The 15,135-nt window shown below is 36.7% G+C and overlaps 1 protein-coding gene across 1 annotated transcript in view; it reads left to right on the top strand.

The window, feature by feature from the left end:
• Window positions 1-15,135, top strand: part of THSD7B (thrombospondin type 1 domain containing 7B) — a 401,417-nt gene that overhangs the window by 32,336 nt on the left and 353,946 nt on the right. Inside the window, exons 4-5 of the mRNA XM_039222263.1 lie at window positions 9,186-9,315; window positions 13,234-13,337. Coding sequence (XP_039078194.1) covers window positions 9,186-9,315; window positions 13,234-13,337 — 234 coding nt within the window. The remainder of the gene's footprint in view (window positions 1-9,185; window positions 9,316-13,233; window positions 13,338-15,135) is intronic.

The following is a 15,135-nucleotide window of genomic DNA, read 5'->3' as shown; positions in this document are numbered from 1 at the left end:
AATAGGTATTTGATCAGCTTATCTGTTCCTCTTCAATGATAAGAGAAGGTGGTTGATACAAATTGCTTTGTAATTGTAATTTAATTTACCAGGAGTGTGGGATAATTTTCAGCCACTCATGGTCTACTCCTAGATGCTCAGAACATGGCCAAGACATAGCACTAAATAGAAGGCCAGTTTGTCATATTTTTTCTTTTAATGTAAAGAGGCCTCAATTATTGAAGCATTTTTTCTGTGGTTTTGTTTTGTTATATTTTATTTACTTATTTATCTATATGTTTATTTGTTTATTCTGAGAGATGGAGAAAGCAGCATGAGTGGGGGAGGGGCAGAGAAAGGAGAGAGAGAGAATTCCAAGTGGGTTCCTTGCTGTGAGCACGTGAAGCTGGATGTGGGGCTTGATCTCACCAAACCATGAAATCATGACATGGGCCAAAATCAAGAATCCAGCACTTAACCAACTGAGCCGCCTAGGCCCCCTGTTTCATTTTATTTATTTTAGACACAGAGCAAGAATAAGTGGGGGGAAAGGGGGGGGAGAGAGAGAGAGAGAGAGAGAGAGAGAGAGAGAATCTTAAGCAGGCTCCATGATCAGCACACTGCCTGTCACAGGGGTTGATCCCATGACCTTGGGATCATGACCTGAGACGGAACCAAGAGTCAGATGCTCAACTGAGTGAGACACCCAGGTGCCCCTTCTATGTTTTTTTTTTTTTTAATCTTTCTTTTCACCTTCTTTCCTGAATTCATGTTAGACAAGACTTCCTGTATCAGACAATATGTTCGTGCTTTACATACAGTATCTCATTTAATCTGCCTGGCAATCATATAAAATAGAAACTTCTTTTTGGTCTGTTTTACAGCCAAGTAAGCAGAGGTTTAGCAAGATATAAGGAATTGCCTGAAATCTAGCAGGCATTAGAGTTGTAAAGCTAAGAAGTATTTATGTGTAATTATTAATATGATATAAATCTTAAAATATCATTAGTGCCATTCTGTTGCTTCCAGATCAGTTACAGAGGAATCCCGAGATTTTTGGTTTAGTTTGTTTAATGGTAAGCTGGATATGTGAATAGGAAGAGACACAAAGAGCACCAGGTAAGAACCAAGAGTTTGAAGGCAATCAGCCTGGAAGAATATTGGTGCCATGAACCAGAATGAGTCACCAAGATGGATTAGACCTATTAGTAATGGAGATAATTGAGAAAAAAAGGGAAAGCCAGAACAGTGATTTTTTTTTTTTCTAATCTACCTTCATATTTCTGCAGATTTGTGTCAGAATATCTACTGGTATTCAATATGTGTTAATACACATTGCTGGTACACAATCATCCACATCTACTTTGCACACCCACTTGCCTTTAGAAAGCTTTCCCTCCTGTGTTCATCTCCAGCCCCGCCCTTCCTGTCAGCCAGTGCTTATAGTCACTGTGATCTACCATGTTCCTTTTATGTTTTCCTTACTCTCAGACTTTAAATTGATTGGAGACTTAGGAGGAGTCAATTCATTACCCCAGGTCTCTCTTTTTTTTTTTTTTTTTTTTTAATGTTTTATTTATTTCTAGGAGAGAGAGAGNGAGAGGGAGTCACAGACTCTGAAACAGGCTCCAGGCTCTGAGCTGGCAGTCAGCACAGAGCCCGACGCGGGGCTCGAACCCACGAACCGCGAGATCATGACCTGAGCGAAAGTCGGACGCTTAACTGACTAAGCCACCCGGGCGCCCCCAGGTCTCTTTTTTTTTAACGCTTTTCTTTTTTTTTTTTTTCTTAAGTTTATTTATTTTGAAAGAGACAGAGACAGCAAAAGTTGGGGAGGGGTGGAGAGGGAGAGAGAGAGAATCCTAAGTAGGTTTCCCACTGCCAGTGCAGAGCCCAGTATAGGGCTTGAACCCACAAAGTTGTGAGATCATGACCTGAGCTGAAACCAAGAGTCAGACACTTAACCAACTGACCCACCCAGGCGCCCCTCATTACCTCAGGTCTTTGACTGAGTAACTTTGAAACGAAGAATCAACATTCAGGACTCTTCAGTTCAGTATGACATTCCCCAGCTTGCCTGGCTGTGAATCACCCACAGCTACTCTTTACAAACTGATTTCTTCCACTCTTGCTATCATCTTTCTGGGAAAGATTGGTATAGACCTTCTTAGAGAATCTAAAATTATCTCTTATTATTATATATCTATAAATAACTCACTCATATATTTCTGATATTAAATATGTCTCTTGATGTTTAAGCTGCCATCTTCATAAATGTTACTTCTTTTGACTATAATTAATAACTTAAGTGTAATTATGCCTGATGACTAAGTGATGATAAAATATGCATAAATCAAAATTGAATTTAGACTAGTTTATTAGCCATAATAATGCTTCAACAAATACTTATGTTTGCAAACAGGAATTTTAGTTTATTGTTATTTTTCATAGGCCTAGTGAGGTTGGAACCATCACTTACCAAACCTCACAAGCACTGTGTTTGTTGGCACTTAAAGCCGTCTGCCAACAGGGGACTATTGAAGAATTGATTAAAAAGGAAGAGATGTCCCACAGGAATAACAGACGAATAATGATGTGAACTCCTCCCTGGAATGCCCCCTCTCTCTCTGTTTTACCATAAAGTCTCTTATGGAAAGATTATGGGCTTGGATGTCTGTTTAGCCAGTTTTAATGGCATAGTTTTAATGGCTTAACAAATAGCAAGATGACTTTGGGCAAATAATTTAACCCTTCCACCCTCCATTTTCTTATTTGGAAAGTGGAGCAATAATTATAATTTTCAAATAAGAGAAAATGGTAGTAGTGCCACCAGCCTTGTAAAGTGTTATAATAATAAAATGAAACAGCATACACAAAATGTCCAGAAGCAGATCTGATATAGACTAAGGAGATCATTCCTGGAAACTTATAATGCATTTTACATACATTTGAAATCCAAATGTTTGCCACCTCCAAAGCCAATATCTTCCATTCTCTGTCTACTTCCCTTAAATCATTTCTTGTGTATTCAACAGAAAGCAGGGTTCTGTTTGATTCGATTCCTGAGAACTTCCATTTGGCCTTTTGCTCATCCTCTCTTGTCTGACTTCAGATCCTGATGTTGGGTGCTGCCAGAGGCATCTACTTCTTCTGTTGCTAATTACCTCTTGGATTTCTGAAATTATTGTCCTTCCTTGGTACATAAGTGCTGCCTTCAGGCTGGCTTCAAACTATAGGTAAAGTGAGAAGACTGCTCTATCCCAAGTGTGGAGGTTGCCTGCCCTTGTGTTCCCATGACACCAGCTAATTCATGTCTCTTGTGCATAACTGACTCTACTGTAGGACTGGTTATAAGCTGAAGCACTTACATTACAAAGAGTAGAAAAATCCTTTAAAAGTGAATGCTAAATATTACCATTCCAAAGTTTAAGAACAAAGAAACATATGACACAGAAAAAAGAATTTTTAGCAGCTATCTCACAGATCTTGGTGTTGATTCCCTGTGTCAAGATTGTCCCTTATCTCTTTCTCTCTTTTAAAACATATACATTTTTCTTCATTTCTGTACAGTGTCAATGAGTTTTCTTTTTGGAAAAATTTAATCTCTATTCTAAGCTTTGTTTTGTCCATCAAATCCTTCTTTCTCAACCCTCACCTGAACATCTGTAGGGGATGATAATTAATGCAGCTGTGTTCCCTAAACTTTGAATGACTTGACCTGAAATTACACCATAAAGAAGAAAACCTATGTGTGAGTGTTCATTTTGTGTATGTGTGTGTGTGTGTGTGCACATGTGTGCACGTACACATACAATGTGAACAGAGAGGCATTGATCTATGTTGTCTCTCAATAAAGGTGTCTATTTCATTTTTCCTATCCTCTTCAATTTTTATTTCTGATCTTCTGAGGTAACACTTAGACAACACACACACACATATAAACCCACACTTATACAAATCCTAAGGGTAAACAGTAATTTTCAGAGCAAGTACAGTGTAACTGGAATTAACTGAGAACAGGAGACTTATTCCTAAAGGCATAATTATTTGCAAAGCTGTCCCCACTCAAGTGAAGATAGCTTTATCTTATTATGCAGAACTCTTTCATTTGATTGAAGTATAATTGACATATTGTATCCTATTAGTTTCAGGTGTGCATCATAGTGATTCAATATTTTTATGCATCATGAAATGATCCCCATGATGTCTAATTACAATCTGTCACCATATAGTTATTACTGTATTATTGACTCTATTCCTGATGCTGGATGGTACAATCACATGACTTATTTATTTTATAACTGGAAGTTATAAATCCACTTCCCCTATTTCATCCCCCCAACCTCTGGCCCCTTTGGTAGCCAATAGTTTGTTTTTTGTATCTACAAGTCTGTTTCTGCTTTGTTTGTTTGATGCCTTGCTTTTTAGATTCCACATTTATTCTCTGTATAACTTTAGCATAATGCCATTCAGTTCCTTTCATGTTTTTGCAAAAGTCAAGATCTTATTCATTTTATGGCTGAATACTATTCTATATATACCACAACTTCTTTATCCATTCATCTATTGATGGGCACTTATTTTTTTTAAATATTTTATTTATTTCTGAGAGAGAGAGACAGCGTGAGCAGGAGAGGGTCAGAGAGAGAGGGAGACACAGAATCCAAAACAGCCTCCAGGCTCTGAGCTGGCCGTCAGCAAAGATCCCGACACGGGGCTTGAACCCACGAACCATGAGATCATGACCTGAGCCAAAGTCAGATGCTCAACTGACTGAGCCACCCAGGCACCCCTATTGATGGGCACTTAAACTGCTTCTGTATTTTGGCTATTGTAAATAGTGCTTCAGTGAACATAGGGATGAATGTATCTCTTTGAATTGACATTTTCATTTTTTTGGGGGGGTGGTAGTACCCTGAAGTAGAATTCCTGGATTTTATGGTAGTTCTATATTGAATTTTTAAAGAAGCCTTCATACTGTTTTCATTCCCTTTTCTCCATATCCTTATCAACATTAGTTTTAGTTTTTTTGTCTTGTGTTTTTTTTTTGTTTGTTTTTCATAATAGCCAGTTAGACAGGTGTGAGGTAATACCTCACTGTGGTTTTGATTTGCACTTCCCTGATCATTAGTGATGTTAAACATCATTTCATGTGTCTGTTAGCCATCTGTATGTCTTCTTTGGAAAAATTTCTATTTAAGTCCACTTCTCATGTTTTAATTGTTTTTTTTTTTTTCTTTATGAAGTTGCATAAGTTCATTGCTTATTTTGGATATTAACCCCTTATCATATATGTAATTTGCAAATATCTTCTCTGTTGTCATTCCATTTTGTTGATGGTTTTCTTTTCTGTGCAAAATATTTTTAATTTGATATATTCCCATTTGTTGTTTTAACTGTTGTTATTCTTGCCTAAGAAACTGATCCACAAAGTATTGCTAAGACCAGTGACAAAGATCTTACTGCCTTTCCTTTTTCTTGGGATTTTATGATTTCAGATGTCATATACAAAGATGTTAATCCATTTTAATACAGTTTTGTATATGGTTTAAGATAGTGGTCTAGGTTCATTGTTTTTTGTGTAACTGTCCAGTTTTCCTGACATAATTTATTGAAGAAACTATCTTTTCCTCATTGCTTGTTTTTGACTGTTTTACCACAGATTAATTGACCATATATGCAGGGATTTATTTCTGAACTACATGTCTGTTTTTAATGCCTGTACCATGATGTTTTGATTGCCGTAGCTTTATAGTGTAGTTTGAAACCAGAGAATATGATTGATACCTCCACTTTGTTTTTGCTTCCCCCCCCCGCCCAATATTGCTTTGGCTATTGTGAATCTTTTGAGATTCTTTACAAACTTTAGGATTTCTTATTCTAGTTCTGTGAAAAATACCATTGGTATTTTGATGGTTGCATTGAATTTGTCGATTGCTTTGGGTAGCATGGACATTTTAACAATATTAATCCTTTCAATCCATGAACATGGTATATCTTTCTATTTATTTTCATCTTCTTCACTTTCTTTCATAAGTGTCTTAAAGTTTTGAGAGTACAGGTCTTCCGTCTCCCTGGTTAAATTTATTCTTAGACATTTTATTATTTTGATGCAGTTGTAAATAAGATCTTTTTCTTATTATTTTTCTTTCTTTCTGATAGCTGATTTTCAGTATATAGAAACACAACCAAATTCTGTATGTTAATTTGGTATCCTGCAACTTTACTGAATACATTTATTAGTTCCAGTAGTTTTTTGGTGGAGTCTTTAGATTCTCCTATCTATGGTATCATGTCATCTACAAATAGTGACAATTTTACTTCTTCCTTTCCAATTTGAATGCCTTTTATTTATTTATCTTGCCTAATTTCGGTGACTATGACTTCCAATACTATGTTGAATTAAAGTGGCGACCTTGAGCATTTTTGTCTTTTGCCTGATCTTAAAGGAAAATCTGTCAGCTTTTCACCAGAACTATTTTAATTATACTTATTTTTTTTTTCCTTTTTAACCTCCTATTTTATATTCCTCACACTACCTTAAGTACTTTTAGGAATGGGCCAATTATAATATTCTTCCCTGTTATACAGTAATGTGTCTGTTTTGACATTATTGGCATGTCCTGGTAGGAAACAGGTGACCCATTCAAATGGGGCAACTGGGGAAAATTAATGAAGGGCGTATTTACAAAAGACTGGAAAGGATTACTTAAGCTGACATGGGATTGTTCAGTACAGGGAGTAATGATGTTTAGAAGTTTGAAATTTGATAGAAGTAGGAACAGTTAGTAGGACTAAAGCTTTATGAGAGGGCCACTCCACAGAAACCATGCCTTTTGTTTGGTGTAGAGAACCAGTTGAGGTGATCCAGAAGCTAAAATCTGGTGGAATAATTTCCCTAATCTTTCTCTCCTCTTATCATCTTTTTTCTTACATTGTGTGTCCCATCCATCTGTTGGCCAAACCCAACCAGAAACCAATGGACAAGGGAGGCACTGATACAGTCCTTCCATGATCAGTTTCCTGAGTAGATGGCATATAAAGCAGGGGGATAGATCTGTAAGTAGATTGAAAAGATCCTATACATCTGCTTAACTTATATTTCATGATAATGAAATGTACAAGTATATTGGTTTCTCTTCTTTCAAAAATCTCATTAAAATAACAGAAATGAATTGTAAAATCCTTAATCCCTTGTTTAAAAACATAATAAGGGAGAAGACCATCAGTGGATGAGAGATCTAAATGCATTTATGAAAAATCTAATAGACAAAGACTAAAGATCAGAGAAATTGATGATGCAGCACAGGAAGCCATGTCATAACTTAGCAGGAATGTGGGTGGCAAGAAAAGAGGAAGATTGTTTACCCACGAAGACCCTTTAGAACCATGGTGGCTGGTCTCATAGAGGATAGAAGAAGTGAGAAGTGGGACTGGAAAAAAAAAATGTTTTTTTAAAGGCCTTAAATAAGCATTAGAGACATAAAAATAGTGATACAATTATAAAAAATTGAAAGGTGGTACAAAGTAAACTCCCATCAATTATAGCAGAAAGTCAGTAAGTGATGACTAAAATTAATGAATGAAGAAGCAATGGCATAAGCTTATTATTTATAGATTTGGAAGTAGCCACAGATGAACTAAATAAAGAGAGTTCCAAGTCTTCTGGAAGGAGGACAGGGAATTGGTTGTGGTCAGTTGTTTCTCACTGTAAGTCTTCGTACTAATGATTTTTTTTTAAAACCACGTGAATATACAGTTTTAATGAAAGCTCCTCCCCCATCGCCTCCTTTTGTCACACCTACTTAGTTTACTGACTTTCTAAAAATTTTCTTCTTAACATGGTTAAGTCCATCCCAAACCTACCAGTTAATTCCATTTTCTCCTACACCACCCTTTCTCTCATTCTTTGTAACCCCCCAGCATGTGCACATGCACAATCCAAAATGCACATTTTCCATCTGAATGCTGCTACATGTCTTTCCCTATGAATTCCATGCACCCCTTTATGTCTCAGGAGTGCCTTTTCTCAGGCTTTCCTTGGCTTAAACTGACTTCAGCATTTTGTTTTTCTATTGAGATTTTAAGTCGCAGAATAAAATTGCCTCCTCCAGGAGCTGTCTGCTTTCTAGAGACAAAAATGATTATTCTTTCTTCATACTCTCCTGCACTGTACACTGTTGACACTTCTCACTCTACTGATGTCTTAAACTTGTATTTCTAACTGCTCCCTTGTCTTTCTGTGTAAGTTCAAGAATCTGAATCTTTATATCCAGTGCATATTTTGCCCCTAGTAATTGAAATGGTTGCTAACCATTGTAACTGTAATTGATTTTTGTTGCTGTCATTGATCCAAAGGCATCTAAAGATTATGAGATGAGTGCCCCAGCACATTAAAGTGAACAGTGGCTGTCTTTATTGAGATGCCTATTAATACCTCTGCTTTTCAGCCAAACCAGGAAGTAGACAATATTTTTTTCTGTCACAATTTTAGTGCCTTTTCCCTAAATTCCAATTATATCCATATTGTCTCAGGTTATGATGAATGAGAGATAGTATAAGAAACTAATACCCATAATTAAATAAATTACTAATGTATTAATTTTAATGAGTATTTGCATTGTAAAAAGTCGCCTACAGAGGGAAATGCCTTTCTAGAGAAAATGATTTGCTCATAGTAAAACTGTAGGCCCCTTGAGCTATTGTTTTGAGATCAAAGATGTTTTCTGGGGTTTCTCCGATTATGTCATGTAATTCTTATGCCATAGGTAATATAAATTCTGATTAATTTAAAATATATTAAGACAGTTGGGAAACACCCTTTGCATATTAGAACACATAGATTTGAAATCACGATTATTGAGTATTAACTGCCTATCCCCTGGGAGTTAGAATTGGTATAATATTAAGTATTAATCCCTGGTCTTTCCTTGTTATTCTCATTCCCCAAGTAGTCTTACCACATGTTCTTACTTCACCTCCTTCTTTCTTTGTTTCTTTAATCCTTTTTCCTCTCCTCTCCTCTCCTCTCCTCTCCTCTCCTCTCCTCTCCTCTCCTCTCCTCTCCTCTCTCTCCTCTCCTCTCCTCTCCTCTCCTCTCCTTTCCTGCCTGCTTGCCTGCCTCTCTGTCTGCCTGCTATTAACCCTGAGTTTTCCCTTACATCCACATAAAAGGGCACTATAATTTTATTTTTCCTTTACTTTAGGAAATGCCACAGTAAAACAGTCTCGATACAGGATTATCATCCAGGAAGCAGCCAACGGAGGCCAAGAATGCCCAGATACCTTATTTGAAGAGCGAGAGTGTGAAGATATTTCACTGTGCCCTGTATATCGGTAATTAGTTACCTTTTTAAATAATCATTAGATTTTAGTATAAATCATGACTTATTTTCATTCGTAAGTTTATGATTTTTTAGTGAGGAAAAAAGATAAGGTAATATTTATTTTTAACACCTCAATATTTCCCCCTCTGATTTTGAATATATTTTGAGGCAATAAAGGATAAGAAAGCATAATTAACAGAAAAAAAAGAAACAAACATGTTTTGATTTTAAGTGAGCTGCTGGAGTTCTGCCACTCAGGCAATCAATTTTAAGGATTAGGATCCAAAGAAATTCAGGATAAAGACTTTACCTGAAAAACAAACACACACGTAATTCACCTCATTCTATTGTTTCCATCCTAAAGCCTTTAATGAAGAACTAGGAGCAAAAATCCACTTTTAAATTATTTATTTTTATTTAAAAGAATTTGGTTCTTAATTTTTGCCATATATACATTATAATAAACTACTTAGAGAAAATAAAAAGTTTAACCTATGGATAAAATATCAAAAAAAAAAAAAAAAGAAGAGAAAAGAAAAGAAAATGGGCACCTAGGTGTCTCAGTCAATTAAGCATCTGACTTCAGTTCAGGTCATAATCGCATGGTTCCTAAGTTTGAGCCTTGCCTCGGGCTCTGTGCTGGCAGCTGAGAGCCTGGAGCCTGCTTCAGATTCTGTGTCTCCTTCTCTCTGCCCCCTCCCCGCTTGCACTCTGTCTGTCTCTCAATCTCTCTCTCTCTCTAAAAAATAAATAAAATGTTAAAAAATATAATAAAAAAAGAAAATGACTTTTAAAATACATGTGCTACTTATATATTTCCTCTTGACAAGCTGGGGGCTATTATTTATAATAGCAATGCCTGAGGATTGTGTGTTTAGTCATTAATATCCATCCTTTTAATGTTGGATTGAAGCATTGCTTTAAAGTACAGCTGGATTAAATTCACTCACTGTTGAGTTTTACTTATGTGTGAAGAAAAAAATTATTGTCTTAAAAGTCATATGGTTATCAATACACTTAAAAATGTCTTTAGCAAAAATGCCTAGTGTTTTTCCTGATTATTTGAGAAACTATATCTTAAAGATATGAAATTCAAGGTCTAATTTACTCAGGAGATTACAAGGTTTTTGTTTTTGTTTTTTTCTTCTTTCTCTCTCTTTCTCTTTTTAAAGTTTATTTATTTATTTTGAGAAAGAGAAGGCATGAGCAGTGGGAGGAGAGAGGGGACAGGGAGAAAATGAGAGAGAGAATCCCAAGCAGGCTCCATGCTGTCAGTACAGAGCCCGATATGGGACTCTATCTTGCAAACCATGACATCATGACATGAGCTGAAATCAAGAGTCTGAGGCGTAACCTGCTGAGATAAAGTTAGAGTGTCATTGATTGAAGTGTCTAAATTACTATCAGCTCTATAATCCTTTATTCTTATTGTTTCTATCTAGTGGCCAGTTTAAGGAGGATGTGAATAAACACTGGGAACATGCCCAGACTACCAGTTGCTTCCTTAGCCACAGGGCTGCTGTGGAAACACTGTCAATCTTCATCCCTTTATACTATATATAAATATTGAAATTTCTGAGCCCACGGAAAGAGCTCTTGGGGGAGGTAGCCAATTGAAAAAATTAGCCAAATAAAGCATTATTAGAAGTTTTTATAATCCCAGGTCTATTATAATCAGAGAAAATCCTAGAAGCTATTAGTGAGCTTTTCCTCTCTATTGTCCACTCTGTTTCTCTGGTTGCACTTCATTTTAGCCACTCATGTTTGAACTCGTTTCCATCATTGACCTCCTGCCATTTTACCCAGAAACCAGTTTTGCTGTGTCTGGATTGGATCATTGTATCATTTCTCCTGATGCTGAGGTTACTATGTGTACAAGTTATCAGTAGGATTCTATACTCTTCAAAAACAGACAAACAAACTTTAATTTTGAGCAGTACTCCAGTTAATTTTTGTATCCCTCCTCATTGGTATGTTAGGGAGCCAATTTAACACAGACCTTTACCATTATCTTTTGATTCTTCTTTTTTACTCCATTAAGGTAACATATTCACATGTTTACCAAGTTAAAACAGAATCAAAATGTCTATAGAAATTTTTCTGTGAATTTGAACATCTCTAACACATTAAGTTACTAAGCAAAAGGGAATAACATGGTGATGTATCCTTACATAGAATTAACTGTGGAGTCATGAGTCTATGGCTAAAGCATCCCGGGATCTAGGAGGGATAACTGGCCTACTGAGTTGTGAAATTTGAAACATTTCACTTAACCTTTATGAGGCCAAGTTTGTCATAGCAAAACTGAGTTTAACAAAAGAATCCTGAAAATTCCTTCTATTTCAGTTTACACAGCATACTTAACTGGACTGAACTCCATGGTCTCATTTCGATCTAGAAAGTCTTACTAAACTTAAGGGATCTGAATGAATGATACAACCTAGTTGAAAAATTTCACTGAAACCCCTTGCCATTTCAGTTTCTGTGTTTTAGAATTATACTAAATGAGTCTATGCATATGCGAAGTAAATTTACAACTATTTAAAATTAAAGAGTGATTTCTTTAAATGCTAAATTTTTCTGTCTAGCTGTTTCTTAATTTCTCTCCAATCCCTCAACTATTGCCAGTATGAAGGCCACTTGAGTGAGGTCAATGATTTTATACATGCATGCATGTACGCGTGTGCACACACACACATATACAATATATATTATATATATACATATATCTTACACAGATATATATATATATAATATATATGTTACATACATGCAAAATTATTGACAAGTTTTATAATGTAATACATATTATAATTATAATGTAATACATTATAAAATACCAGTTTTATAATGTAACATATATGTAATATTATTGACCATATCTAGAAGATCTCTAGAATTTTTTCATCTTGCAAAACTGGTCAATAATATTTTTATTTCATGTTTCTGTTTCATTTTTTTGAAGTAATATCTATTATCAGAGGTATTGGCATATAATAAAGTGTCAGCATATACTAAGGAAGGAGCAGATGTGCGGTTACACTTAGAATTTGGGTTCTTGGATACATTCTGAAGAGACAGGTTTAAGGACCCAAGTCAGGCTGTCCTGAGGGGCATAAAAATAGAAAGTCTTGTTGACTTGAGAAAGGAAAACAGTGGGAAACCACAAGCCTTCCTTAGAGAATATTTCCTTTGAAGAATAGAAATATTGATAATTCATCAAAAGTGGATCCATTCCTCTTCCCTGAAATGACCTATCATATAAGATAGGTCCCTTTGGTTCCTCACCTCCCTACTGAGATGGCTGAATCACTTTACAGTTTTAGAAAAGTTGTTGAAGCAGATCAGGTTTTGCACCCCAAACTCTCAGATGTTCAAACCTTGATACGATGGGACATAGGGATGTTCTCTCTCTCCCTCTCTCTCTCTCTCTCTGCCTCCTTCTTCCCCTCCTCCTCCTCCTCTTCCTCCTCCTGCTGCTGTTGCTGCTGCTGCTGCTGCTTCTCCTCCTCCTCCTCCTCCTCCTCTTCCTCCTCTTCCTCTTTCTTCTTCTTCATCTCCTCTTCCTCCTCCTCCTCCTCCACCTCCTTTTTCATGTGATTTTAAGTTGAAAAGGAGGGTAAGCCTTTTAGATTTTATCTGTGCCTTTAAGGATATTTATTGCCACTTTGGTGTATGGACTACAGCTTATATGGGAAATGTCCGCATTTAACAAAAATGGAAATACTGCATGAACCATGAATCTGGGAGAGTGGACTCTTGTCCTCCCTATTACATGCCAGAGTTCCATTTTATCACATTGGTTTTCAATACATTTTTATTGAACCACTGTTTTTGTGCTTTTGGATTTCAAATTCATTTATTTTTGTATTTCTTTTGTATGTTTGTCATGGTGAAATTTTTCGTCCACTGTTCTTTGTAATCACAGGTGGAAGCCACAGAAATGGAGCCCTTGTATCTTGGTGCCAGAGTCTGTCAGGCAGGGGGTAATGGGCACCAGTGAGGCCTGTGGAAAGGGGATACAGACAAGAGGTAAGGGAATTTTAAAGTTTTTCCTGTTAAGATGTAATTTAAAATTTTGTTTTTCTCATAGACCATTATTTTATTTTTGAATAATTATGATATTATTGGATTACATTATTTATATTTATCAGTATTTGAGTTTAAGTTTGGCATTATTGTTGATCTTATACTATCTTTTAACTACAACCAGCTCGTGTATCTGCGGGTTAGTGCAATGTAAGCGAGTATCTGTTTGTAGTCATTTGCATATCCCAACGCTGATGTTCCAGACACACGCTGGACATTATCCAAGGAATGAAGAATATGTCTATGATTAGACCCAACAGCATACATTGCACTTTTTAGGTGCTAATTTAATATTTCTTAAATGAATTATGGGTAACTGAATCAATTGACTAATCTTAATAAGCATGACTTGAATGTAATTGTTATATACATACTTACTCTATGTTCTAATATCACATACATAGAAAGGAGCTCTCTAAATTCCCAGAAGGTAGTGCAAATAAGCTTCTGGATTGAAATAGAAGTGCTTTTAATCATCAGTGCCAAGATGTGGCATATTGAAATCTCTGAAATGCACTTGGAGACTCATCAGGCTGCTCACTTTTCTGTTTCATTCATAATCCAGGTACCAGTCAAATGACTCTTGGTAAGAAGTGCTTTATTCTTAATATCTAATGACTCTGTTGCTAAAGGGATATATATAGCAAAATCAGACCTTGTGGAATAAACTGCATTATGCCAGTTTTATAATTTTTCTAAAACCATATTTAGAACTAAGTGTCTTTTCCAGTTGTGTAAGTTATTGTATTGGTTAGGATCAGTCATTGCAACCTGCACAATAACTCCCTGCTTTGTTTGTTGATTCAGAGCTGTGAGGAGTCTACCATGCCTGAGTGGCAACCTTAACTTCCAGGTCAATGGAAGTTATTGTGTCTCCTAGTGGAAGGACTGCTTCCTTTGGAACAAAGACCTACAGGGCAGCAGAACATAAGATTGCAAGAGACAGGAAGCAAACGTTTTACTAGTGAGTCACCAGGGTTAATAGTGAGTTGTGCCACTCCCATTCATCCCTTCCCTTTGATTCCTGCCTATGGGAGAGACAGTATCAAAAATTGGGTGCTTGGGGCCACTGGGTGGCTCAGTCGGTTGAGTGTCCGACTTCGGCTCAGGTCATGATCTCACAGTTTGTGGGTTTGAGACCCACGTCGGGCTCTGTGCTGACAGCTAGCTCGGAGCCTGGAGCCTGTTTCAGATTCTGTGTCTCCCCCTCTCTCTGGCCCTCCTCTGCTCATGCTGCCCCCCCCCCCGAAATAAGTAAAACATTAAAAACAAACTGGGTGCTTTCAGAGCATATACAGCCTTCTGTAAAACCTTGTCTCAGCCCTGCAAGTTGTTGCTACCTAACTGGTATTATAACTGAGTCTTCAAAAGACCTTTCCACCATTCTATCAAGCCAGCTGCTTCAGGACTGTGTGGGAGATGATATGATTAGTGAATTCCATGAGAATGGGCCCATTGCAATACTCTCTGTGCTGTGAATTGAGTTCCTTGATCAGAAGCAATACTGTGTGGAATTGGATAAGATAGACTGTAAATCCATGGATAGTAGTTTTGGCAGAATTATTGTTTGCAGGGAAGGAAAATGTATATCCAGGATAAATATCTGTTCCAGTAGGAACAAAACACTTCCCCTTCAATGATGCAACTGGTCCAGTGTAATCAACCTGCCCCAATGTAGCTGGCTCATCACTCTGGGGAGTGGCGCCATATTGGGCATTTAGTGTTGGTCTCTTCTGCTGTC

This window comes from Hyaena hyaena, unplaced genomic scaffold (genome assembly GCF_003009895.1).
Source record: "Hyaena hyaena isolate Hyena2069 unplaced genomic scaffold, ASM300989v1 scaffold_1096, whole genome shotgun sequence".
Lineage (NCBI taxonomy): Eukaryota > Metazoa > Chordata > Mammalia > Carnivora > Hyaenidae > Hyaena > Hyaena hyaena.
Note: the sequence above shows the minus strand (reverse complement) of the source record. Positions and strands in the feature narration are given on the sequence as shown.